The sequence below is a fragment of the Cheilinus undulatus genome, linkage group 17, assembly GCF_018320785.1.
Source record: "Cheilinus undulatus linkage group 17, ASM1832078v1, whole genome shotgun sequence".
Taxonomy (NCBI): domain Eukaryota; kingdom Metazoa; phylum Chordata; class Actinopteri; order Labriformes; family Labridae; genus Cheilinus; species Cheilinus undulatus.
In genome coordinates, this window is record NC_054881.1 from 32,822,155 (window position 1) to 32,848,769 (window position 26,615).

Sequence of the window (26,615 nt, forward strand, 5' to 3'; positions counted from 1 at the left end):
ATGAAAAAGTAACTTGGAATTTTATAAAGCTGTATTAAAACACGTTTATTTTCACACTGCTTGCGTATGTTTTGTATTTCTGTGTATTTTATAAAACACTTATTTTTTGAATTTATATTGTTTGTATAACATTTAACTGTGAATATCTGTTTTGCCATAATAAAAGTTAACATCTAAACAATGACAAGCAAGCTGAGTTTCATTCTTACTATATTTAACCTCCAGCTGTACAGCCGCCGTCTTTAAACATTCATCTGTATTTTAAGTTATTGTCTGATCAGCAATAATCTGCCTCCTGTTTTCCTGTTTGCCTTGTTTCAGAGCAGCACTTGTGAGCAGAAACAAAGGAAGAAGTAATGAGATAGATTTCAGAGGAAGGACTTATGAATTAGTAATGATTTCTTAAGTGGATTCTGCTGCGTTTTCCTTTGAGGCACTAGATGTGAGTTATGAGAACATGCAAATTTGAGCTGGTGTGAAGCACCACTGTCTACTGTTGTATGACAAACGACTTAATCTGGAGAAGTTGTGACTTCATATTGAGAGTCGTGACATTTTAAAAGTAAGCATCATTTCACATTATGAAGAAATCGTCTGATTTAAAGGAGAAGTTGCTCAATAGTCACAAAGGGCCCTGATGAAGCAAGGCACCTTCATTTACCTTTGAATTCAATAGTATTCTGTTTTTTCTAACATTCACGATGCCATCCAATGCAGTGGGATGAATTACAATTTGAGATTTTCTCATTGCCACAGGGTGCATGAATCGGCCTCTCTGAGTTACATAATACCAGCGCTCATTATGTGGAAGTGAGATTGTGCTTAATTGGGCCTTAAAGCAAAACTCCAGTGTGACTTGCAAATTTTTGCTTTTCTCCAACTCCTTGAAAATAATTGCACCACACAAGGTAATGCATTTGAAGATATTTTTGCAGGAAGTCCCAGTCGACTCAGGTTGGAATCAAACTACAAGAGTTAAAAAAAAATCATACTGCTGAAAAAATGCTGGTTGTATCACATAGATAAGGATAAACTTCTTTGATTTCCTCCTCTCTAATCTCAAATGGGAGCATGCTACAGCAAATGAGAACAGAATGAATTCACACGCTAGTACAAGAACATTGATCACATGCAGAAACTTCCATTATAGCACTGGACTCTTACACTTTTTCAAACATTCAAAACAACTAGACTATCATGATAAAGTGTTTTCCTGTGATTTAATTCAAAAATTGACACGGATTCCAGATTAATTATTCCCAAGTAAATATTTCAAGACTTTTTTGTTTTAATCTTAAAGGGGACATATTTTACCCTTTTAATACAAGTTTATATTGTTCTCAGAGGTCCCCAAAACATGTCTATGAAGGTTTTTGCTGAAAAAAAACACGCCAGTAGAGGATTTTTGCATGTCTAAAAACCCCTCTGTGTCAGCCCTGCTCAGACAGGCCGTCTGTGTCTGTGGCTTTAAATGTTACTGAGCTGTCTGACTCCGCCCCTGACCACGCCCCTCTCAGGAAATGAATGTGGCTCACCTGATCCTCCTCAGGAGGAACATCAGGAGAGGAGGGTGGAACTTTCTTCCAAGCAGGGAGGGCCAACCAAACCTGGGGGGTGGGGCTAACTCCCCACATGACATCATGAGGGGAAAATCTGAAAACAGCTTGTTTCAGCTCACATTTTCTGAAAGTTGGAGGAGATGGGGGGAGGTAATGGATTTTCTAGTATTTGGGGGGATTGTGGACAGGTCAGGGGCTCATATTTTTTTGTTAGAAAAGCCTGAAAAAGTGATTTTTGCATAATATGTCCCCTTTAATGACCACTCAAATGCTTTTTGGACTGATTTTTGGTGATTTTCTAATATTTCAAGATGGTGTTTTTTGTGAGCTGTAAGCTGTAATAACATTAATAGAAAAATAATTTTGAAATATTTGCTTTGTAATGATTAATCTAGCCTGTTCATTTATTCATTTGCTTCTGGGCTTATGTCTTGAAGTGCTTCAGTGTGTGGCTAAGGTGTGTTTTTTCCATTCTTGCCACTGTATCAATCAACATTAAATGAATAAATGTCATTGTGCATGTGGGCGTGTTAGCATGCTGCTGTTAGCATGTAGCTCAAGTTTTACCACTTACCACTCACTTTTCTCACTTACAGACCTGCTAGCACGTAAGAATCTACATAGATTCTCGCTCTTGTCAATCATAACATAAGGAACAGTCACATCTTAATGATCGGTTTAGCTGAAGAGTTTTCATTGCAAATCTTGATACCCAAAACACCTTAGAGCATGTGTGTTTTTAATTATCACAGTTTGTTTATTTCAAGTGTTTCTGACAAAACTGAAGGTCTATAACAACTGTCTAAAAATATAAATGCTAGAAATTATTAAGAAAAAAGAAGCATTCACTCAGAGATTACCTGCTCACATAAATAAATAGTCTAGTAATGTGAATGTTAAACCGTATTTGTCTAACATGTTTTCAGTCACTAATGAACCATTCATTCGTAGCTAAAAGGTTATGCAAGCATTATTACTTTACACAGATTTACATTTCAGTAATTATTTAACACATTTACATTCCAGCTGAGAGAAGCTGAGCCCTGAATCCCAGCAGTGACAGTGAGCAGCGACAGCTGTAATGTTGTTATGGGGTCATTATAGACCATTGCACTCTGGGTTGTGGGAAATTACTGTAAGTCATAAAGTGGGAGTGCTGCTCCCTGAGGTGTTAATAGACCTTTATTTGGACAACAGCTCCTGTCTGCTCACTCTCTCTTCCTGTTTCCTGTAACCTCATGTGATCCTTGTGTGATATTTTTAACCTCCACATGATTGATCGTGTTTCTCTGTTTATGATTCTTTTTCTTTATATCTAAATTTCTCCATTTTAGAGTTACTAATGAATATTAGAAAATTAATGAGCACCAAAAAGAAAACGCTTTAGACTGCTGGTGATTCATAAGTCTGCTTCATAAATAAGTAGTCCCGAACATACAATCCCTGTAAGAAGTATTCACCCCCTTGGATGTTTCACCTTTTATTGATTTTATAAATGAATAACTGTCAATATAATTTGTTTTTTTTGACAGAAAAAAAACTTTATGTCAAAGTGAAAACAGGTCAAGTCACTGGGTAATCAGTATTCCTGGCTACCATTACACCATGAACAAAAGAAACACTCCAAGAAACTCAGAGAAAAGGTTGTTGAAAATTATAAGTCAGGGGAAGAATACAAAATAAAAACACTGAGACACTGAAAATCTTGCAGAGTTCAGTAAAACCCATCATCAAGAAATGGAAGGAATATTGCACATGTGTAAATCTGCCTGGATCAGGCCGTCCTCACAAACTGAGTGACCGTACAACAAGGAGACTAGTGAGAGAGGCCACCAAGACACATGACTACTCTGAGGGAGTTCCAAGCTTCAACACCTGAGATGGTAGAGACTTTGCATTTAACAACTGTTGCCAGGGTTCTTCGTCAGTCAAAGCTGTATGGGAGAGATGGCAAAGAGAAAGTCACTGTTGAAGAAAACTCACACTAAGTCTCGACTAGAATTCACTGAAAGGCATGTGGGAGAAAGTTCTTTGGTGTGATGAAGCCAGAATCAGACAATACACTCTGTGTGGCGGACACCAAGCACTGCACATCACCACAAACACTTCATCCCCACTGAGAAACATGGTGGTGCCAGCATCATGCTGTGGGGGTGCTTCTTGGCAGCTGGCTTTGGAAGGCCACATTACTTTGTAGAAATCTATTTTCACTGTAAAGTTACAGATTTTTTTGTCAAAAAGACAAATTGTATTGACCATGATTGATTTATAAAATTAATAAAAGGGTAAAACATCCAAGGGGGTGAATACTTTATATAGGCTGTGTATTTATGACAGCGTTTCCTCATTTAAGAAATGACCCACCAGTTTGTCTGCAGGGGTGCCAAAATTAACTTAAACCAATGTTCTACCTGTCATTTCAACTACACTGGTGTGATATATAGTAGCTGTTTCATAGCGTAAATATTCAGTTCTTTCAAATAAAATCACTTTTCTTTTACAGTCACAAGGAGTCATGCATCAGTGCTGTGTTTCCAGGTTACTTTTTGTGAAATACATGAACATTATTCAAACTTCATGAGAGAACTGCCAATGACCGCTTTGGCTCTTAGTTCCTCCATCATTAGGTCTCTTTCTTCACAGCTTGTATTTACAGTTTCATGGTTCACACAGCTTAAGTCTCTAGGTGTAATCCACGCTGTATTTACAGCCTCAGTATCCTGCGCCGTACCCTCCCTTGCGAGGATCTGACTGAGCGTGGAGACCGTCATCGTGGCGAACCACCGCCTGCACCACAGCCCCCGTCGATTTGAGATACTCTGTCTCGTGGTTCTTTGATGCCAAACCATCCAGAACAGTCTGTGGACGGAAACATGGAGTCATGAGGACTATAAAGAAATCAGTGTAGGCTATATATAAGACAGTGGGCAGCTGTGCATCAGTACGTAAATAATTCTAACAAGGGTAATGAAATCCCTTTGATGGTATTTATCAATGATATTTTCATTAGAGATCACTATGTAAGTGATAAATCAGAGTAACCAGTCCTCTGTGATTATTGGTTCTGTTAAAATCATGAAAGGTTAAGGGGTCTGCTATAAAATATATCAACTAAACAAGAATAAAAACAAAGTTTGGTAAAATTAAAGTATAGATATTATTACTTTAAAGGCAAACACATACAGTTTTCTCATATAAATGACACAATTAAATCTGTAAATGACAGATACTTTTTTATCTTTCTGAATTCATAACTTCATGCTCTAAAAAGGATAAAAGAAACTGGAAACAACAAAGTAGAGACTCAAAAGAAGAAAGATAAACCCTGAAATGTAACAAACTTCAAAGTGACTCAAAATTGCAAAATAGAAACATTAAAAGTATCAGAGACTAACAAGAACAGCAGAGACACTAGAAACAACAACAAAGAAAAAAATCATCAAAGACACTCAAAACAATGCTAAAAAATTTCTGGGATCCAAGAGATCCAGAACAACAACAACATGGATACAAATGAAAGATCAAAAAAAATCTAAAAAGACTTTTTAGAGACTAATAAAAATGTAAAGACTTCAAATGATCATAAAGACTTGAAACTTCAACATAAAGACACAAAAGAAACATAGAGACATCAAAATAATCCAAAGAGTCAAAATGATAGTTTAGAGATTAAAGAGACATAAAGAGATCCAAGAGACTCAAAACAACATAAAGACAAAAACATATCAGACATAGAAAAACATTTTAAGGATCCAAGAGATCCAGATAGACCTTTTAGAGACTCAAAACAACAATGCTAAGACCCTGTCCACACGGAAACAAATTCAGGAGCATATGCAAAAGTTTTTTTGTCAGATCGGCGTTTCATCCACACAGAAACGGCGTTTCGGGTGACTGTAAACGACACTTTTTGAAAACGGGTCCCAGAGTGCATTAATCCGTAAACGGCTACCATTTTGTCTCTGTGTGGATGGCTATCAGCATCTTTCTTGAAACAATTATGCACACACAGCGCAGCTCTCCTAAGGCGCCTGTGCGTCTGACCAAAACAAACACGGCGGATTACAGATTTGTGATCGTGCTGCAGAAGCTACTGGGCTTGTTATGACTTTTACAGCAAAATCTGATGCTCCTTTACCACCACCGCGAAACGCACACACCATATGTTCTAAAATCCAACGCAGAGAACAACCAGAAGGGCAACTAGAAGAAAGTTGTGTCAATTTTCTGTGATCTTCTTCTCTCGTTTGGCACATTTTCGTGGCAGCGTTACAGCACCATGTACAGGCTTGGCATATATACTACAGCTTTTTCAGTCGTTTTCAGCGTTTCCGTGCTTAAGCGGATATTTTCTGAAATGATTCTGTCTTTATGGAAAACTTTTTCAAAATGGAACAGCAATATATCGTTTTCATCTCCGTGTGGACAGGGCCTAAGTCTCAAAAGGATCAAAGAGACTTGAAACAGCAGTACAAAAGAAACATGAAGCCATAAAAAGGATCCAGAGAGTAAATTCATGACTAGAGACTCAAAACGACAACGTAAAGACAAAAGAGAGTCAAACAACAACGTACAGACTCAAAATGTATACATATAGACATAAACAGATGCAAGAGAAAAAACAACAAAGAGACATAAAAACAAGGATTTCTAGTTTAGGAAGTAGTAGTATTTTGAGAAGTCCCGACCTTCCTAAACGCTTTCAATGGGAGCTTTCCCAGATGAATGTAAACTGTATCAATGCAATGGAGATTTGAAACAGTCTATCAACCCCAAAAGTCAACAAAAAGACAAAAAGACCCAGGAGCCTAGAAACAACAACAACACAGAGATGTACAAAAGAGTAGTGGCTCTTTGTGAGCTGGACTGTTGGCTAAGGAATGGCCACAGCTCTGTCATTAGTCACACATAACACTGTTGTTTTTGGTCTGTGACACTCACTTGATCAAAGTCCGGCTCTGCTACAGTCATGTTAGGGCTCAGCTGATTGTGGAGCCTTGGATCTGACACGGCTTTTTCCACATTGTAGTCGAAGAAAAGTGCTCTTAGTATCACCTACAAAACAGCACGCATTTAAGTTCATGGCAAGCTCATTTAAAAGAAGTAATTAATGAATTAATTGACTTGATTTGTAGTGTTTTGTACCTTACCTGAGCAATAGAAGTAGTAATTTTTGTTCCTCCTGAGCCTCCAACAACCATCTTCACTTTGTTGTTTTTGTCAAAGAGGATGGTCGGACACATAGAAGACAACGGCCTTTTACCTTAAACCAAAATTCAAGAGAAGATTATGCTTAAAGTAAATGTAAAGTGAAAAAAATTTACATAAGGGTCCTGTTTGAACAAAATCTGTATCATTAAATACAGTCTCATTCAGATTTTTAACAAAATAACCCATTCAAACTTATGATATCCCTCTGAATCCAAAGAAGACAGAAGATGAAAAACATTCTGAGTATCCAAAAAGACACCTTGACTTCTGAGCAGCTTCTCTGTTTCATAATTTCACCAGTGTGAAGAGCTCTTGTGTGCCAGAGTGTGTTGGTGTCAATCTAACCTGGCCTGATGAAGTTGTTGGGTGAAGGAGGCACTCCAAAGCCGTTTGTGATGTTTGGCGAGCTGAAGTCGTCCATCTCGTTGTTGAGAATAATTCCCGTTGATCTTGACATGACTTTGGAGCCCAAACTGCATGAAACAACAGCCATTATATAAAATACTAGAATGTATATACTCAGATCACTGAAAATTGAAGTATTTGGTCTTGGTTAATTGTAGGAAGGCCTTACTATTGGTTGATGGTGCTTGTGGCGGCCACAGCGCTTCCATCTTCGGCTACTACAGACAGGTGAGCGGTCCCGTAGTTTTCAGGCAGGTAGTACTCTGGCTCATAGTAGTTCATGTGATGAGTGGTTTCGTCTGTGATCTTTCTACGGAGCTCATCGGCGTAATAACTTGAGGTCATGTTATGGATGAGCTTTGGGGAAAGAAGGTGGAGTTATTTCAATAGATGGGTCATGTAATGGGGAGTTTTTCATCTATCCATTTTTGTATATTTTACCCTAAAGTTTTATTTCGTTAAACTGTTTTACTCATATCACATTCTACTGCTGGTTCTGGATCTGCTGCGGTCCTTTGTCTCATAGTTATGTTACACAGAATGACTGGCTTGCATTGTGATGAAGGTTCATTGCAGTTTTTGTGGATGATACATTTTAGATTTCTTTTAATTCAGCTTTGTGTATGAACAAAGTAACCACTTTGAAAACATTACAGACTAAGCAACATTTGGTAAATAAAACAAAAAGCTCAGAGGTCTAATCCAGGGATAAATTATGCTTAGCCCTGTTTTAGAAAGTAGCTACAAAACAGTGGCTCACTGTAGGCGCTTTTAACTATAGTTGCTATGTACTTAACATTAATATGCAACCCAATGTAGCTACATTAGCTTTAGCAATGTGAGTTTTGTCAAAGTTAAAACTTATGTAGCTACACTAGCTTTGTGGCTAATGACTACATAAGCCAGTGTAGCTTCTTTAGCTTTTGCATTGTTAGTTTTAGCAAACATAGCTAGAACACATGTAGCTACACTCACTATGTGGCTAGCATTACTACATTAACCAGTGTAGCTTCTTTAGGTTTTGCATTGTTAGTTTTAGCAAACATAGCTGAAGCTTATGTAGCTACACCAGCTACATAGTTAACATTACTGCATAACCCAATGTAGCCACACTAGCTTAAGTTTAAGGTATGTTAGTTTTGGTAAACATAGCTTAAGCTCATGTAGCTACACTACCTATGTAGTTAACATAACTACCCAAACTAATGTATACACTAGCTTAAGCTTAAGCAATGTTAGTTTCAAAAAGCTCATGTAGCTACATTAGCTATGTAGTTAACAGTACTACGCAACCCAGTGTAGCTACATGAACTTTAGTGATATTAGTTTTGGCAAAGAAAGCTAAAGCTCATGTAGCTACACCAGCTACGCAGCTAAAATAACTGCATAACCCAATGTGGCAACACTAGCTTTATTTTCAGAAATGTTAGTTTTAGCACACAAAGCTACAGCACACCCGGCTATGTTAGCTACATAGAAACAGTTATTTAGTTAACATAGCTAAAGCTGATATAGCTACATAGCTAACATTAGCAAACTTCATTAGCCTAAGCTTCATTAGCTACGTAAAGTATCTAAGTAGCTTATGTATCTACTGTAGCTAATTTAGCTTTGATAGCCTGAGCTTGAGCTTCATTGGCTACGTAAAGCATATATGTAGCTGATGCAGCTGATGTAGCTTAAGTATCTTCGTTAGCCTTACCCTTAGCTACATTTGCTGCATTAGAGTGTTTTAGTGGAGGACAAGGTTTTTCCATGTAGGCAGACTGTTTAGTCGGCTTTTGGTACTTCTAACCCTTACCTCAACCCTCACCCTAAATAGAAGTTTCAGACTTTTATTCTGAAAGTTTTAGTGTGTATTTATGCTCTGACAGTGGCAACATCTCACAGTAGTGGTCTGCAACTGGGAGCGTCTGATAGCTGCAGCTGCAGCCAGAGTCTTGGAAAACACTGGACTCCATTATTTTTGTACTGAAAATGAGCACTGCCTCTGCAGAAATGATGGCTGTGGACACAGGCTGTGAAACTTGTTTTTTTTTTTTCTTTTCTTACTTCCAGTGGTTGATTATTTACCTCACTGTGGTGGTGTAACAGTGTACTCTACAGCTTTGATAGAGCACATGTCAAAAGCAGCACCAATACTAAGCTCTGCAGCTCTTTCCATGACACGCCATCATTCAGGCTTGTTAATATGAGAACAGCTAGTATGTGTTAACCGAGAATGTTACATTTTGGCTCCCCTTCCAGTGCCATAGTGCTCCTTCTGCTTCAAAACAGGTTGTCTTTTGTTAAAGAGAATCCTAAGCTGCTTCTGGGTGGTAGCACAAAAATAGTAGGATTCCCCAAAACCTCAAGCCTTTGTTGTTTTCTGCACCATTTCCAGATCATGGCCTTACATCTGTGATGTTGAGGAACTTTGGATCTCCAAGTAGGGTCCTCTTTGCATAAGCAAAGCGAAAAGCCTCCACGATGCGATGGTTGGTGAGAATCTTCTTCTCGGTGCTAGACACACTATCTGCTGTTAAGTTGTACCCTGTAGAACATAAAACAGTTGTTAGTTACATAAATTAAACCACAGACAGGTAGCAGAGGAGGCAGCTAAACTGGATTTGACCCAGCCTGTTTCTGGGTTTTATTTAGTCGAAACGCTGCTGCTACCAGACTCTGGGTATTAGCCTGAGCTGTCAGCCAGAGGGACAGAAGAGGGGGAGGAGGAGGAGGAGGAAGCAGAGAGTTCAGTTTGATGGGTTTCAGCTGTCGGACAGAGAAAAGAGTCACGGCAAATCAGCAGGATGAAAGTTTCGGGCGGCCTCTGAAATGTGTGCGTGACGCCTCCGCCACTCGACTGTGTCCAATTAGAGGTAAATTGGTGAGATTAGTGTTAGTGTTTGAGGCAGGGGGGCCGCAGCGAGTGGGTGGCCAGTCAGAGGGAAGGAAAGGTTCGGAGAGATTAATTACTTCAGAGGGAAGTTTCCGTCTAATCCTCAGAGGAAGACACTGTCACTGTACTGAAAAGCAGCAAAGAGGAAGTGTCTGAGATAGGGACAGTTTCAATGTCCTCTAATGACCAGCAATTATAGGAGAAGGTTTCTTTTTCAGCACATCATGTTGTCGACTGAACAGATATCTGAGGTTATATGATGAGAGTGATGATAGACTGAGGTGGCTGGGGTTGATTAGCATCATATTCATGCAGGGTGCAGCTCAGACTGTGAATCTGTGATGTTAATTATTTCAATCAAACAAAAGCTCGACTCTCTGGGTTACAGTTATTTCCTCTGTGGTTTCAACTCCAATCTTTTAATAAGAGGAAGTGAAATGAAACTTTGTATTGTCTCCAGAGTTTAATGTGGCTGGTGTTCTCTGGTCACAAGATGCTTCATGTTAATCTCTGAGTTACAGGAAACTTTTTTAGTGTTTCCTTCGAAACGTTACGGTGGGATGAGAAGGGTTTGATTATGTTGGTTCAGCTATTTGATAGGGGTCATCTTGTGTCCTTTGAACTTGAACATAAATACAGCCTTCCAGCTCTCTATTTTAAGACTTCAAGCTTTGACATTATTTATAGTAACATAACTGCTGTGTGCCTAACCGTAAAATATAGAGATTTTTGTTAACAATTAAAGGAACTATTAAAAATAAAACCATATCATACATTTAAGAAATGTTATAAGAAGATAAAGAGGATAACAGTTTAGATATTAAGAAGAAATGGGAACTAGAAATGATGACCATAATCACTGACAAAGACTGGGAGAGTTCATGTAAAGAGGGACAGAAAAACATTATACAGTCTGCAGACTGCAGATCTCAGACACTCCCCTTGCAGACCTCTACTGTCAGACCCCGCCTCTGTTAGAACAGAATACATACTAAAACTTTCCAAACAAGAGTTGTGGTAAGGGTTAGGGGATCAGAAGTTAAAAGCCAACCTGGGTAACACTTTTTTGAAGGGGTGATGATAATGACTGTGTCATCTCAGTCTTATTTGGACCCATTCAAATAAAGTTTAACCAAAACCTGGCCTGCAAAGCATACAGGAAAAAACCTGTCCTCCATGAAAAATTTTAATGCAGCTAACAAAGCTATATTGGCCATATACGCTACATAGATAATGTAGCTAGGTAGCCAATGTAACTAAAGCGTAAGCTAACAAAGCTAATTTAGCTAATGGTATGTTTTATAAAGCTAATGTAGCTAAGTAGCTAACACTAGATGTTAGCTTTAGATTTAGATACGGTAACTATGTAGCTATATTACCTATGTAGCCAAAATAGCTAATGTAGCTATGTGAGCTTTAGCTACGTTTGCTGTAACTCACATTGCTAAAGCTAACGTAGCTAAAGTTAATGTAGTTACATTGGGTTAGGTAGTAACATTTACTTTGTAGTTTAGCTAAAGCAAGCCAGAGTTGACGTAACTACTTCTACAACAGGTCTATACACAGTTTAATCCTGGATTAGACTGCTAACAACTATTTCTGTTAATTTATGAAATTTTGCTTAGTATGTGATGTTTGCAATGATGTTATTTCAATAATGGAATTGCCAGATTTTTTTATGAATAAAGTGGATTTAACTGTAAATATGTTGTTCCAGCAAATTACTAAAGTAAATGAAGCTATGTTAGCTACATAGCAAGTATCTAAAACTAACAAAGGTAAGTTAGTAACTTAGGTTGTGTAGCTATGTGTCTAACCAAACTCAAGCAAACAAGGGTACTCTGGCTATTTTAGATTAAGTTACGTTGGCTAAAGCCAGACTTGTTTTAGAAATGGTTAAAACGTGTCTGTATCATTTTATCCAAGATAATAACTTGAGCCTTTTTCTGTTTTAATTATGAAATGTTCCTTAGTCTATAGTGTTTGCAATGTTTTTATTTCCTGAATGTAACGGTCAGATTTTGTTTTTAAATAAAGTTGATTTTATTGGAAATATGTTGTACCAGCAAATTACAAAAGCTAAAGCTATGTAGCTACGTTAGCTACAAAGTAAGCACAGCTAAATCTTAAGCTAACTAAGCTTAGTTAGCAACATAGGTTGCGAAGCTACATATCTAAACAAGCTAAAGCTAAAGCAAACAAGGCTACATTGGCTATGTTACTTTATGCTACATTGGCTAGAACCAGAGTCACTGAGGAAATGGTTTAAAATGGGTCTACATAATTTAATCCTGGATTAGGCATTGGGCCTTTAGTCTGTAAATTTACAATGTGTTTAGTTCATTAACGTGAGTGTCAGATTTTGTTTATGAATAAAGTTGAACTAAAAGAAAATTCTAAAATGTTGTACTGGAATTACAGCCCTTCCACTCTGACAGAGGCAGCGTTTTACTGTAGTGACCCGCTAGAGGGGCGTCTGAGATCTGTGGTCTGCAGCCACACACCCAATCAAGTAACAAGTAATGACACGTCGAATGACTTTGAATGGAAAGTAAAGACTCTTTTAGTCACGTCTAAATTTGGTAACACCTCCAATTAATGCTTGAGCGGTTGTAGTCTATCTGATAGGCCACGCCCCCATCTGTTGGTATTGTCCTTGATTATTGCATTAATGGCGAAACAGCAACAACAACATAGTTGATAACGAACTCCTGGATAAAACTGCAGCCCTCCACATTTACACAATAGTAACAAAGCCTTAAAGAAGTCTATGACATGAATTCAGAACAGCAGAGTAAAAAATTAAAAACACATAGACTTCTGGCCAGACGGTCCCCAATAGATGTAAACTATTAATACATGAATGCCTGCACTAGTTTGCACTAAAGAGAAGCTTCTGTCTAGAAATTCTGTCATAAAACCTAGATCAGTGGAGGGCTGCAGTGATGGTTTTCTTTCTTTGTCCTGTAGTCACTTTTACATAGAATATAATTATAAAGATTCAAGCAGCAGGTTTGAATTATGCACATATCAGTGGTCTTACAATAAAATACAACACATATATAAATTAATAAATAGAAATGTAAACTCTAAAAAGGGCTGTTATGCGACTCTTTTAACATGGTAAATCACCTTTTGACAGCTATACAATAGGCTCATAACTCTATAAAAGCTGTGATGTACAGTACAGTGGTTAATAAGAAATCTAGATAATGACACTAAAAGCCCTGAGTCATCACTGGCGTCATACATCTTACATGCTGCAGCTGGTTGAGAGCTGGATTTAAAATTTATTTTGTTCAGGCTGGAACGGCTGTCTGAGTCCAGTCCAAACCTTTCTACCACAATAGATCAATAGAGACAAATTACCACAGGACTCTACACGAAATATAACAGGACCCATCAGGACAGCTCACACTAATGGTGTCAATTAAAACAAAAAGAACCAGGACTGGGGTGTAACATGACATGAACAGAGTCAGGGTGTAATCTCCTCAGGACAAGCTGCACCTCACAGTCATTAATCAGTGGGGAAAACTTCATTTTTTTAACTTGGTAAAAATATGAAGTATGGTAAAATCATATTCAAAAGTCTGTCTGTAGTTAAAATGAGAAGTCACCTCTCAGAATAAGTCCATTAATGATTATCTGCCAACTCTCCAACCTTTGTTATACAACATTTCAAAGACTGCCATCATTCACATACTGAGACTACAGCTCTTCATTCATGCCCGGTAAAAAGCTGGAGCATGATTCTACTTTAGGATCACTCTAGGACACTTTTTCAAAGTAGATTGAACTCAATTCAGACTAGTCAACTTGACCAAAGTTTATCTGACCAAAGTCAAATTAGTGAAGCCTATTATGGCTAACATGCTAACACCACCAGCCTCTGGTTTTTCTAAAAGGTTAGCTTCCATAAACTGCTTTAGCATTAAGCAAAGGTAGGCCTGGGCCTCAGGTACATGTGCATCAAACATAAGGTGTTTATCTAAAATCACCCTATGATTAAGACATGTAGGCTATTTTTAATGTAAAAAATGGTCACAAAGTGGATTGAATAGCATTAAAATAGGTTTTGATTATCCAAAAAGCCCCAGCACAGTTCAAACCACAATAAAAGCCCCAAAATATCTTCCCACCAAGCAAATCAATGATGGGTAGATCCCCATAGACATACTGGAATAATAAAACTGTGGATTTATGTGTCATTAAAAGGCCTCATAAAAGGGCTTCATGTGGTCTTTGCCTGGAATCATTCTAAGTAAGACCGCTTGTTAACCTCCACATTGCTGTGCAGGTTACACATTGATCCAGGTGGTGGTTATAAGCTAGTTTAACCTGAAAATGTGTCTCCTTTTTGTAGATCAAAATTCTGCCAAACTCTCAGATGAATTCCATCAATAGTGCTGGTTTACATTTGAGTAGACGTGCATTTCAAAAGTTTGGCATTTGCTTTTAATTGGTGCTACAACCCCAGCTGTGGACAGCTGCAGCTTGGACCCGAATGTGACCGGCACTGTAGGCCTGAATTATAATACTAGTAAAAGTAAAACCAGCCATTCCTGTGCTGACTAGTCAGTGTGGCATCTAACCATTTGGGGAAATAATTGCTTGCACCCTGAAGTTAAGGACACCTGAGATCCTGTTACTTGCTTACGCTCACATTTAGAATTTATTCATGCAAATTAGGTAAGAACATAAGTGGGTCTGGAAAGATAGAGCTTTTATATAGATGATCTGAATGTTTCCCAGATGTTGCATGTTTTCTTGGCATGGTCACAGCCAAAACTGACCCTTTTATTTATTGTTGGGGGGAAGTTGAGCTCTATTTGCAGAGACAGTCCAGTAGTAAGAACATTTTTTACATTCTTTATATGTCTGCTGCAGTCGAATGTTATGAAATATAAAATGGATACCGTGACTATAAGAAGTATTCACACCCTTGGATGTTTTACCCTTTGATTGATTTTATAAATCAAGCATGGTCAATAAGATTTGGCATCAATGTCAAAGTAAAAACAGATTTCTACAAAGAAATGTCAGATTGAAAAATGTATGGAGATCGGATGTGAACAGCCCTTTTCAAGTCCAGCCACAAATTCTCTATTGGATTGAGGTCTGGGATTGTTGTCTTTAAACTATTTCAGTGTAGCTTTCACTGTATGCTTTGGGTCATTGTCCTGCTGAAAAATAAATCCCCCCCAGAGCTGCATTCTTCCTGTAGACTTAATAAGATTGTTCTCCAGGAGTTTCCCATATTATGCTGCATTCATTTTACCCTCTAACTTTACAAGCCTTGCAGGGCCAGCTGCTTGAGAAGCATCCCCACAGCATTATGTTGCCACCACCATGCTTCACAGTGGTGATGGTGTGTCTGTGTTGATTTGCAGTGTTTGGTGTCTTGTCTGATGGCCAAAAAGCCGCATTATAGCCTCATAAATCCAAAGAACATTCTTCCACTTGACCATGGAGGCTCCCACATGCCTTTTTTGCCAACGAGATTTTATCTGAGTTTTCTTCAATAGCGGCTTTCTCTTTGCCACTCTCCCATAAAGCTTTGACTGGTGAAGAACTGGGGCAACAGTTGTTGTATGCTCTCCCATCTCAGCTGCTGAAGCTTTTAACTCTTTCAGAGTAGTCATAGGTGTCTTAGTGGTCTCACTCACTAATCTCCTTCTTGCAAGGTCACCCAATTTGTGAGGACAGCCTGATCCAGGCAGATTTACACATGTGCCATATTCCTTACATTTCTTAAAGATGGATTAAATTACCCCAAGAGGATTTTCAGTGCCTTAGAAATGTTTTTCTATCTATCCCCTGACTTATACTTTTCAACAAGCTTTTCTCTGAGTTGCTTGAAGTGTTCTTTTGTCTTCATGGTGCAATGGTAGCCATGAATACTGATTAACCAGTGACTCGACCTTCCAGACAAAGGTGTCTTTTTACGACAATCACATTCACTGCATTCAGGTGATCCGCTTTTCCCTAACTGTGAGACTTCTAGCACCAGTTGGCTGAACGTCTATTGAATTAGGTCAGTCCCTTTAAAGGAAGTGAAAATTTATGCAATCACTTATTTTACCTTACATGCTTTTTTTATTTGACATAACTTTGTAGCAATCTGTTTTCACTTTGACATTAAAGAGGTTTTTTTTGGTGGTGGTGGTGGGGGGGGGGTCAAAATAGCCAAGTTACATTGACGATGATTGATTTATTAAATCAATAAAAGGGTAACACATCCACTTAGGTGAATACGTTTTGTACCTGCTGTATATCATAGTATTGTAGCTACTTGGATAAGATATGGGCCTGTTTTTCACAAAGTAGTTCAAGATACTCTTAGGTAACTCGAAGTCAACAAATCTTTTTATAGGACCAGATTTAGTGCACAATAGATCAACATGCTGCTCACAGCCGAGTCCTTTTTTAAGAGAGTGACTGGCAAAGTGAAAGCAGCTCACATTAAAGCACATCCTCTCCCACTCAGGGTGTTTTTGGACAAAGCATCAAGGCTTACCATTCAAGATGTTTAATATCAGCGAGAGCACAGGGCCGCTAGCGGGGGCATTGGGAACAGCCATGGTGTACTCCCCCACATTCACCCTTAGAGGCTTCTCATCCAAGACAGGCACATAATCCTTCAGATCCTCCATTGTGATGATACCGCCTAAACACAGATTGAAACACACTGTCAATGTGCACTTGGACAGAATTGGAAATTTAAATCCTGCTTACCATGGAAATTAGCTGTGCAGAGTGTGTTATTTTGATACGTATCCTGGAGTCTTTTTAGCAAGCAGCTTTTAGAGAGAATGGCAGTGGCAATGATGAAAATGGTAATGTGCTATTTTATGACATTAATGTCCTTTAAGTGTGGGGGAACATAGCGTAAAACACAACATTTGACAAAATAGGAAACATGCTGTTGGGACTATTTATGGTGGGTAAGCCAGTTAGATTCAACAAAGTGAATGCAGTTTTTATCATGTTTGATCAGACGCAACAAAGACTTTACTCTCAGAGGACATGACATGTGACTTATGATGCTGGATTATTCAAATAAAGGTTTTCACTTATTTTTGGTAGATCTTTTAAAATTAAAGAGTCTTGTTAAATTTAATGATCTACTAGTATCATCAAAGTTTAAAATCCTGGTACCTTATCAACTCTCCTGCCAAATCACAACAAGTCTTATGAAACTTAGAATAAAGAGCAAGATCAGACTGCCCTTTTTCTTATGTAATTTACACAGACTGAACTTTAATCTGCTGTTAAAAGCAACTGGCACCAGGAGAGAGAAAAAATTCCTTTGAACAGGCAGAAACCCTGAGTGGAAACCAGACTCTTTTGAGTAGCTATCTGCTGTGACACTTTAGGCCAGTAAAGTAGGATAGCAGGGAAGGCAGACAGTCTTGGTCTATAATCTTTCCTCATCAACATAAATAAAATCATCCTACCTGCAGCTTTGATATCAGCAACAAGGTTCTGAGCCAGCTCCCCCTGGTAGAACGCGTTGGGACCCTCCTCGGCTATCTTCCTGTAGGTCGCTGCCAGCTTGGTAAATTTGATGTGATCATTTTCTTTAAGGACGTCACCATTTTTCCCACAAAACACTTCACTGAAATAAAAGGAAAACAAAAACTGGATGTAAGAAATGGAGTTAGTCACGTTAATATTGCTGATTAGTTTGTCAGTTACTCTTCTTACACTTTGAATTCAGTCGTCATGCCCTTTTGCAGCATAAAGTGATCACATTTACATTAGAGAGCAGACATGCATTGTTGGTAGCCATGCCTCAATTCATACCCTGCTTTGTCATTTATTTGACTTAAAAATACATTGTGTGACTTTTAGATAGATATTGATTTCGCTGGTCTATTAAAGGCCACAACAGAGAGTACAGTCTAGACCTGCCCTCTTTGTAAAGTGTCTTGAGATAACATCAGTTATGAATTGGTGCTATAAAAACAATGATTGAATGTCAGTGTCAAGTGTCTCCTTTCTCAGTGTTCACACCAAGTGCAGCATTTTTATCAATTCAGAAATGCCTGAATTTGATCTGGTTCTTGTTTCACTGATATACACTTTAAAACATTTGGTTTCACCTGTTGATTATTAAATTCAGGTGTTTTAATCAGATTCATTGCCACAGATGTATAAAATAAAACAACTAGCTATGTAGTCTCCATTTGCAAACATTTGTGCTACAAAATAGGTCGTTCTGAAGGGCTTGGTGACTTCAAGTGAGCCAATTTGCCAACTTTAACCCATTTTCTGTCACTTTTCGACCCGTGTTACCACTTTTTGACCGCTTTTTCCCACCTTTTCCTGATCATTTGGCTCCTTTTGTCACTTCTAATCCCTTTTTGCCACTTTCAACCAATTTGGCAACTTTCATCCATTTTTGCCTCTTTAAACCCGTTTTTTGGCCACTTTTTGATCCCTTTTCCCCCTTTTTTTGCCAAGATCTATCCTTTTAAGCCAATTTTACCACATTTTAACCCCTTTTCAAGCTCATTTTGTATCTTTTAGCCACTTCTTTAGGCTTTTAGCCACTTTTAACCAATTTGCCAATTTTACCCATTTTTGGCCCTTTTAACTCTTGTTGTCACTTTTTAACCCATTTCAACACTTTGTAACCCTTTTTTAATCACTTTTACTGCCAATTTCTGCCACTTCTAACCAGTTTAAACCACTTTTGAACCCCATTTTCACGACTGTATTTTCCCAATTCTTTGCCACATTTAAATTTTTTTTTGGCACCTTTTAACGGCTTTTCACCACTTTTTATGCATAGATCCACCACTTTTAACCAATTTTGGCCACTTTAACCACCTTTTTCATGCTCATTTTGCCTCTTTTGTCACCTCCAACCTTTTTTGCCGCTTTTAACCAATATGGAAATTTTCCTTCATTTTTGCCTCTTTAAACCAATTTTTTGGCCACTTTTTGCCACTTTTTTTTGCCAAGATCTATCCTTTTTAGACAGTTTTGCCACTTTTTTTACCAATTTGCCAATTTTCACTCATTTCTGCCCCCTTTTTGCCACTTTTTGACCCATTTAAACACCTCGTAACCCCTTTTTAATCACTTTTATTGCCCATTTCTGCCACTTCTAACCAGTTTAAATCACTTTTGAACCCTTTTTTGCCACTGTATTTTCCCCTTTTTTTGTTACTTTTAACCCATTTTTGCCACCTTTAAATGTTTTCCACCAATTAATTTTGCCAAATTTTGCCTCCTTTTGGAATGTTTTCAATTTTTTTTTCTATCACAGTTTTCTCAGCTTCTTCTACTTAGGTTTTTGGCATCCTAACATTTGAGTGCAAAATGGCTTAACTATGAAGTCTGACATAACTTCCTAAATGGTTTGGAGCAGTGTGTTCATCCTGATCGTTAACATCACCAAAAAAGGTAACTCTGTTTTTAGAAAAAGGGTTTACATTTTGAAAAAGGTGATAATTTACTACAGGATAAAATTCATATTTTGTTGCTTTGATGAGAGTGGTTATTATCTAGGTTAAAAATAAAATTAAAAAATGGTTATCACTGCTCAACCTCCATAGGCTGCACATTTGGTGCTGTCTCAGAGCTCTTGTACATGAGGCACTAGGCTATCAGCACCCAAATTTTACTCTTTTGGCAGAGAGTTATAACTCCAATATGTTTTTAGTCAGGCAATAACTGGGTGAGCCTGTATGAATAATTGACATTTGCTTTGTTAATATTTAAAATTACACATTTTATGCCTTTAATGAGACTGTATTTTACAGTGTAGACATCATGCTGTCTAAAGGAATACAGGAGGCTGGCAATTAAAACCAAAAACTTATTCTAGAAATGTTGATAGAGGTTATAAATCAAGAGAGAAGGTTTATTAGCTCATCTAGTTTCAAACAACCAGGCTAGTCAGTCTAGTGAAGATTATTAAGATGAGATTCAGGTTATCCAACACTCCAACTCACCACAGGGCTGCATCTTTAATGATTGTTTTCTTGTGACTTTCCAGAGCTGAAGCAAGAGCCCGGCCCAATGGGAAACCTTTCTCTGCAATTTCAATGCTTGGCTGAAACAAGTCCTTCCAAGGAAGTTTACCATGTCGTCGGTGTGCCAGCTCATATCCTCGGATCTCCCCTGGCACTGCAATAGACAACCCTCCTACCAATCACAGAAACAAGTGAGTTATTCAGACAGTATTTAAGCACATTTGTACACACAAAAAAAAAACATGCATGCTTGGGTTTGTCATAGACCTCTAAGCCTGGATAATTTATTCTGCCCTTTTGCTACTTTCACAAGGTCATCTGCTTTCATTATGGCTCATTTCCATGCATGATAGCGCCAGTTGAACATTACCTTTCTGGGATAAATCTTCACTGCTCCCAAACATGTTTTCTGTTGCATTGCGTGGTGCTGTCTCTCTGGCATCAATTGTCTCAACCTTCCCTGTGTGCAAGTCACAAATCAGGGAAATACATCACTTGTATTAGTCCATTATGTCAGTGGGAGGGTTAAGAATATGAAGTTGTGTTTGTTAAGTGTCTCTGTGGAAAGTTGTACCTGTTTTTGCATCAAAGATGGTGAAGAAAAGTCCTCCACCGATGCCCATACTGTGAGCGTTCATAAGTCCGACACACAGTAAAGCAGCTATAGAAGCATCAACTGCAGACCCATTATTCTTCAGTATGTCTCTATGGTTGAAATTAATTAAAAAACACAAGGGAAAGAATGGATGGAGGATTAGTTTATTAGCACACTTAAGATCTTAAGACCCTGTGTTGGCAGACACATAGAGAAATTAAATACATCATGTTCACAGGGATTTGCATGTTTGCTTGACTTGGTGTGTATAAATGCATGGTATGTTTGCATGCATGTATGGGTCTGTTTACAGCCCTGCTTCTGTCCTGGAGCATGTTTCCGTGTGTGCTACCTCTCACCTGCCAACCTCTGAGCACGGCCCAGCATCTGCTGCCACTGCTGCCCTCGGGTACACATGCGGTTGCTTTCTTTGCCCAATGCCGAAAAAAACACCAACAAAAGTAGCGACAGATGCCAACAGTAGCATTGCCAGGGCCAGAATGATTGTCTTCTTTGCCATTTTGACAGCTCAGGTACAATAAATCCTTTACTTACAATCTAAACAGAGAAAAAAACATTGCATCTAAATTAAGTAAGGCACTTGTAAAATAAGAGACAAGTGGAATTATTGCAAAGCCATGTCGTCAAAACTATACTTGATACAGATTAAAGGGTTGAAACATTTAGACAAATATTACATATGGCATAAAATAGAAGTTAAGTATTACATTTCCAGTTATTCAAAAGAAATATATGCCCTTGCAAAAATATTTAAACCCGAAAATGGAAATTTCCAGCATGCACATAAAGCAGACTTTAATGTAAAGATAACATCGGACTGAATTGGATTAGAAAAGATTAATTGGATCAAACTGGATTTTACTGGATTGGACTGAATCATGGACTGGACTGGCACTCTTTGAGGGGCAATTTGGTTCACAACATGAGTCAGTGCAGGCTATACACTGTTAAAAGTTCACACAAAGATATAAACACACAAAATACATCAATCTCATGGGTGTAATAATGGCATAGAGAGAGATATGAGACACAGAGTACAGCAGTCATAATTTATATACAGAAATACAAATTTTATATAGAGTCGACCTTCTGTGTTTGGAATCTATTAAGACAATACATTTCCAGAATTATTCCCTTCAAAATGTAGATTTTTGCATTGCTGATTGTATTAACTTGTAATATTGTCATGAACTGTATTGTATTGTATTGTATTGTATTGTATTGTAATGTGTAATTGTAGTGTAATCTACACTGGTTCACAGTGACTTCATTGTCAGGGAGTCATCCAGTCAGTAATAGTGCCTTAGTCCAAGCCAGCTACAGTATAAAATCAAAGTATTCGAAGATTATGTTATGCATCCATCACAAGGTTACTGGACTTTCTTTTAAGCATATTCTGTTTTCTTATAACCAAAAAATACTGTAATACATAAGAGTTGTACAGCACAATTGATAGATTTGATAAGCCCTGATTTCAGCCATCAAGATAACATAATCAGAACTTCTTGATGTGACATTTTCCTCTTAAATCAGCCCCAGTCATCGTGGTGCATCTGGCCTCTGATAAGCATTGTGCAACAAGAGGAAACAACCTTTCAGTTTGTTTATGACATCGGCTTATCTAAAGATAACGATGTTTATACTCAGAAAGACAATTACAAGTAAGGCTGGACTGGCAGGAGTAAACAATGTGGGAAATTGCTGAGCATAATAGAGGGCCATGGTGAATTAATTTGTAAGTTACAAGAACAATCAACAAAAGAGTACTGTCAAAGTGAGACTGAGTTTTTAGACTCCTTTAAACTAACACGTTCCTGGTTTTGTTTTTTAATTTACAGCACAGTATGAGCGCAGAAGCAGCTAAGGTAGCATTGAGTTGCAAGACTGAAGTTTTGATTATAAGCAGTAGAGGTAAGATTTAAGTTATAACTTCAGCCTACACTGAAACTATCTCAGCTGATGCAACACCTTGAATGTTAGTAGAGCATAAAAACCATCATAGGTACCGACTGACGATCAAACTAGGCAAATTTTGAGCTTACGCACAGCTAGTGCGACCCACAGCTGTTTAAGAAATAGTTACGAGAATGGTGGCTCACTTTAGTTTTGTTAGCTTTAGCTAAAGATAACATAGATACACTGGCTACGTAGCTAACGTTACTACACAATCCATGTGGCTATGTTAGTGTTACCTTTAGCAATGTGAGCTTTAGCAAACATAGCATAATCTAACATAGCTTTGTTTGCTTCAACTACATCAGCTATGTAGCTTATGTAGCTTATGTTGCCCCATTAGCTTTAGCTGCTTTAGAGTGTTTTCATGGTAGACCATATTTTTCCCTGTAAGCAGACAGTTTGGTTGGCTTTATTAAACGTTCTGTAATTAGGTTTTGCAGTTCAATGTTATTTTAAAAGTTTTAGCGTGTATAATGGTTCTGTCAGAGGTGGCATCTCACGGTGGTGGTCTGCAAAAAGGGAGCATCTGAGATCTGCCATCTGCAGCCAGGCTGTCTTGATATTTAAAGCCATTCTAGGGTGCTTTTGCTTTGTGTTGTTTTTGCGCTCCCTGTGGTCTCATTTCTTTGCTGATAATGTTATGTACATGTCTGTGTATTTATAAAAAAATCACGTCTTGCTAGCAAATCCTAATGTTATAGTGTAAAGCATGACCTTGTTTACAGGTGATGCTTAGATGTAGAAAACAGAGATACATATGCTTCTTCGTGTAGTCCAGTGACTATTTAGATATTTTGGTGTGAAATATTTGAAGAGGCCTTTTTTTCAGTTAGACTTTGGCTTCACCTGAGCTGTCAAATTTAGCAATGTCATAACGTATGATTGATATTTGTGTGCTGGTATTGAGCTCCAATTCTGCTTTTTTTCTCCTTTTTTTGAGTCATAAAAAGATTGTGTAATTATTTTTGGAAATATACTCCTCCCCTAAAAACCTTACGGGTCTGATGAAATCTGCTCACTGATATAAAAGAATGTTACACCATCAAGCATGAGTCCTTTATGTGTGGTGTACCTGTGGTAGTGTGGTGTGGAGAAAAGATCGTCCTTACTAATCAATCACAAAACATACAGACTCATACAACATATGTATAAATAATAATAATAGTAATAATTCTATAAAACATCTTTCTAATAGGATCCATATTTTATTTTCACGTAAAAGAGACGGCCCTTTGCACCAGCTCATTCACCAACAACCAATCACTGGCCTCAGTTCAGTCTTGACAAATTCCTCTGTTTGTGAGCAACCGAGAGGTGACTCAGCTCATTCGACAGAGTCACTGACATTTGTGTTAAAAAGACATACCATAGATTACTTTACACTTTTGATGCAATTATCAGTTTAAAAGCATCGTAGTTTAATGTCAGCACTGGTACTTTTGCCTTCAACTGCAGTTTCAAAGTTCTTCCTCTTTAAGTCCAATTTGAGATAGATCTTGCTCCCCTCAATGATCGTGGGGGCATATCCCAAGTGGACCCTTGTCGCATAATTTGTCTGAATAATCCTCTAGTGTGTGGTGTGAACATGAGTGTTTTACTGCACATATTTGATATTTACAATTTTAGGTCATAGTACCTCTGACGGAGTACCCGTAACAGCCAATGAGATCGATCAGACAAGGTGTCACCACCTGGATCATACGTACTTTCACTGCTCACAACTATAAACACAACTGTAGCTTCATTCCAGCCAGGATTTCATCCTGAGTCTTTCCCTTGTTTTAGGATTTTTGCTGCCAGAGCAGCCTGTTGTGGAGGGACAGCAAGAGGGTATCGACAGTCATCCGTGTTTATTTGTTTTTTTCATGTGATCAACCAAGGTCATTGCCAGGTCAGCAGTGTGGTCTCAAGTGATCTGATAGTCTGGCTGCGTTGTCTAGTGTGTGCGTTCAGAGGATTAAAGATGAAAAATCATTGAAATTGTCCTGACATCTGTGCCTGCCCACGTTTTAATTAATTAATTTAAATCGCCTAGTGTGTGGCCGGCCTTAAAGTTTGAAAATGGACCTGCTTTTACAGGTAACCTGAAGACTTAACCACAGAAGAAAGGAACTTGTTATGGGTTTAAAAGGAAATAAATGAACAGTATAAAAGGTGAATGTCTGGTAACACAAGGTTCAGGTGACTCTTGACTGCCACTGAGCTGTCTGTGAGTTTTTGTAAAGTGAAATGAGACATTCAGGAGCAGTGGTGGACTATTTCACATCACTATGTCTGCAGGGAGACTCTGATAAGGCTTAACCAAAGTTTGTCAAAAGGGACAATAAAGCATGCAATTAAAGGAAATTAGTGCACTAATCTTAGATTATAGTTAATTGTGATTAATGTAACTAATCTTGACGGTCCTAGCTATAATTGATTAAACCCCAACAGCAAAGGCTGTTTTGGTGTTTATAGTGTGGTCTGACACCTACCTCTAGCAGCAGTTTCAAGCATTAAATATTACCATTCAGTAATAAGCAGACTTGATGCTGTTGGTCTTGTTCAGACCTTTAGTTCTTAAAGAGACATCAATAGTGTTTTTTGTCTTATTTATAGCCATCTAAAAACACCTCATAGGAGCTTTAATTGAAATTTCTGTGCTGAAATGTTTGTTTGAAACAATGCACTCCAGACAGATAGTAGGTTATGTAATGATAGTGAGTGAACCTTTAAAATGTCATCAAAGTTAAATTAAATCATATGACACTGTATCATATTTCTTGAATATCTTTGTGTGTTGTATCCTCTGGCCTTCGCTTTTTAGGTGCCGTTAAGACAAATCAGAGAAGGAAAAGCAGAGGGTTTTTCAGCTGAATGGTAACTCCAAGCCTTAAGCTGGCTGTCATGCAGATTCTCTGCCTTGTCAGAAACGGAATCCAAATTACATAACCACTATTTGATTTGATGGAGCTGCACTACACAGCTATATAAACATTTCGGTCCACAATCAATAGTCCCGGCTCTCACAATGTACACAGTTACTTCAATGATTAAGATTTACAGGTATTTTTGTTTGCTGAAACAAACCTGTGATTTTAGATTCAACACTGAACCCCATGGAAGATTAAAATAAGCCTCTTTAAAATCATTTTCTTACCTTGATTTCTCCTGAGGCTTCAGCAGCACACTGCTCACTGTGTGCAGTAATAGGTGAAGGCTCGCTGTGGTTCTCAATATGTAACTATGACAAAATCATTAAACTTTAACCCAACCTATCATAAACACCTATCTTGCGTTACCCAGGGGTGAGAAAGAAAATGCAGACAGAGAACAAAACGGCTCGAGATGGCATTAAAGTTATCATGTGAGTAATTAGTCATCTGTATGCAATCTACACATCACTTTCTAAAACGCCACACAACAGATGTGTGGCCCTGAAACTGAGAGGCAACAACACTTCAGATGATGAATAGTTCTTTATCTTAAATAGGACTATCTGAAACAAAGACAAACAAGCAGTAGCCTCAGGTTCATTTCAAAGTTGTGACACTTGAGACGTCAGCATTCATGTAAATACATGGGGACCATTTTCATACATGCACTTTTTAATTGTCCTTGCACAACAAATTTTACGAAAAAAAAGGTTGTTATAGAAGTGTTAAATAAAGTGCCTCCTCACCAGGAAGATGAAGGCCTTCAGGGCTGAGAGGAGATCACATCTGCCATGAGGGGGACGAAGAACACAAAGAACAAACCACAGGGGGACGGTGTGAAAGGGTGCACAAGTGGACCAGTTAAATAAGCAGCAAGGCACAAGATGGGTGACTTTCTAAACTTTGACATAGGGGCCCCCAGGCTTTCTAATAAGCAGCCAGCCCCAGCTCCAACGATAAAATGGTTCACAGAGAATCTTATGTGTTTAGGTTTCAAATAGCCTTCAGGTGCTCCATGATTGGTGGTGTTAAGGCAATTTGAAATGGCCTTGAATTTGATTCCTGAAGATAGATCAACAGAGT

The 26,615-nt window shown here is 38.2% G+C and overlaps 1 protein-coding gene across 1 annotated transcript; it reads right to left on the bottom strand.

Annotated features, from left to right (window-relative positions):
* Window positions 1–3,131: 3,131 nt before the first annotated feature.
* ggt1b (gamma-glutamyltransferase 1b) lies at window positions 3,132–25,916 on the bottom strand. Its single transcript, XM_041811276.1, has 13 exons — window positions 25,757–25,916; window positions 21,000–21,198; window positions 20,620–20,750; window positions 20,416–20,505; window positions 20,025–20,217; window positions 17,517–17,677; window positions 16,577–16,726; window positions 9,572–9,708; window positions 7,345–7,532; window positions 7,116–7,243; window positions 6,710–6,822; window positions 6,501–6,614; window positions 3,132–4,418 (listed from the first exon to the last, which is right to left on the bottom strand). Exons 2-13 carry the CDS (start codon window positions 21,158–21,160, stop codon window positions 4,272–4,274), a joined length of 1,713 nt encoding a protein of 570 aa, XP_041667210.1. The 5' UTR covers window positions 21,161–21,198; window positions 25,757–25,916; the 3' UTR covers window positions 3,132–4,271.
* Between the last annotated feature and the right edge of the window lie 699 nt (window positions 25,917–26,615).

Bases quoted from the DNA above. Each gene is read 5' to 3' on its own strand.
- ggt1b (XM_041811276.1), bottom strand. From the start codon at position 21,160: ATGGCAAAGAAGACAATCATTCTGGCCCTGGCAATGCTACTGTTGGCA. The intron at 20,218-20,415 runs GTAATGTTCAAC...TGTGATTGGTAG, and splicing joins TGAAGATTTATCCCAGAAAG to GAGGGTTGTCTATTGCAGTG. The intron at 4,419-6,500 runs GTGAGTGTCACA...TTCCGTCCACAG, and splicing joins CAGAGCCGGACTTTGATCAA to ACTGTTCTGGATGGTTTGGC.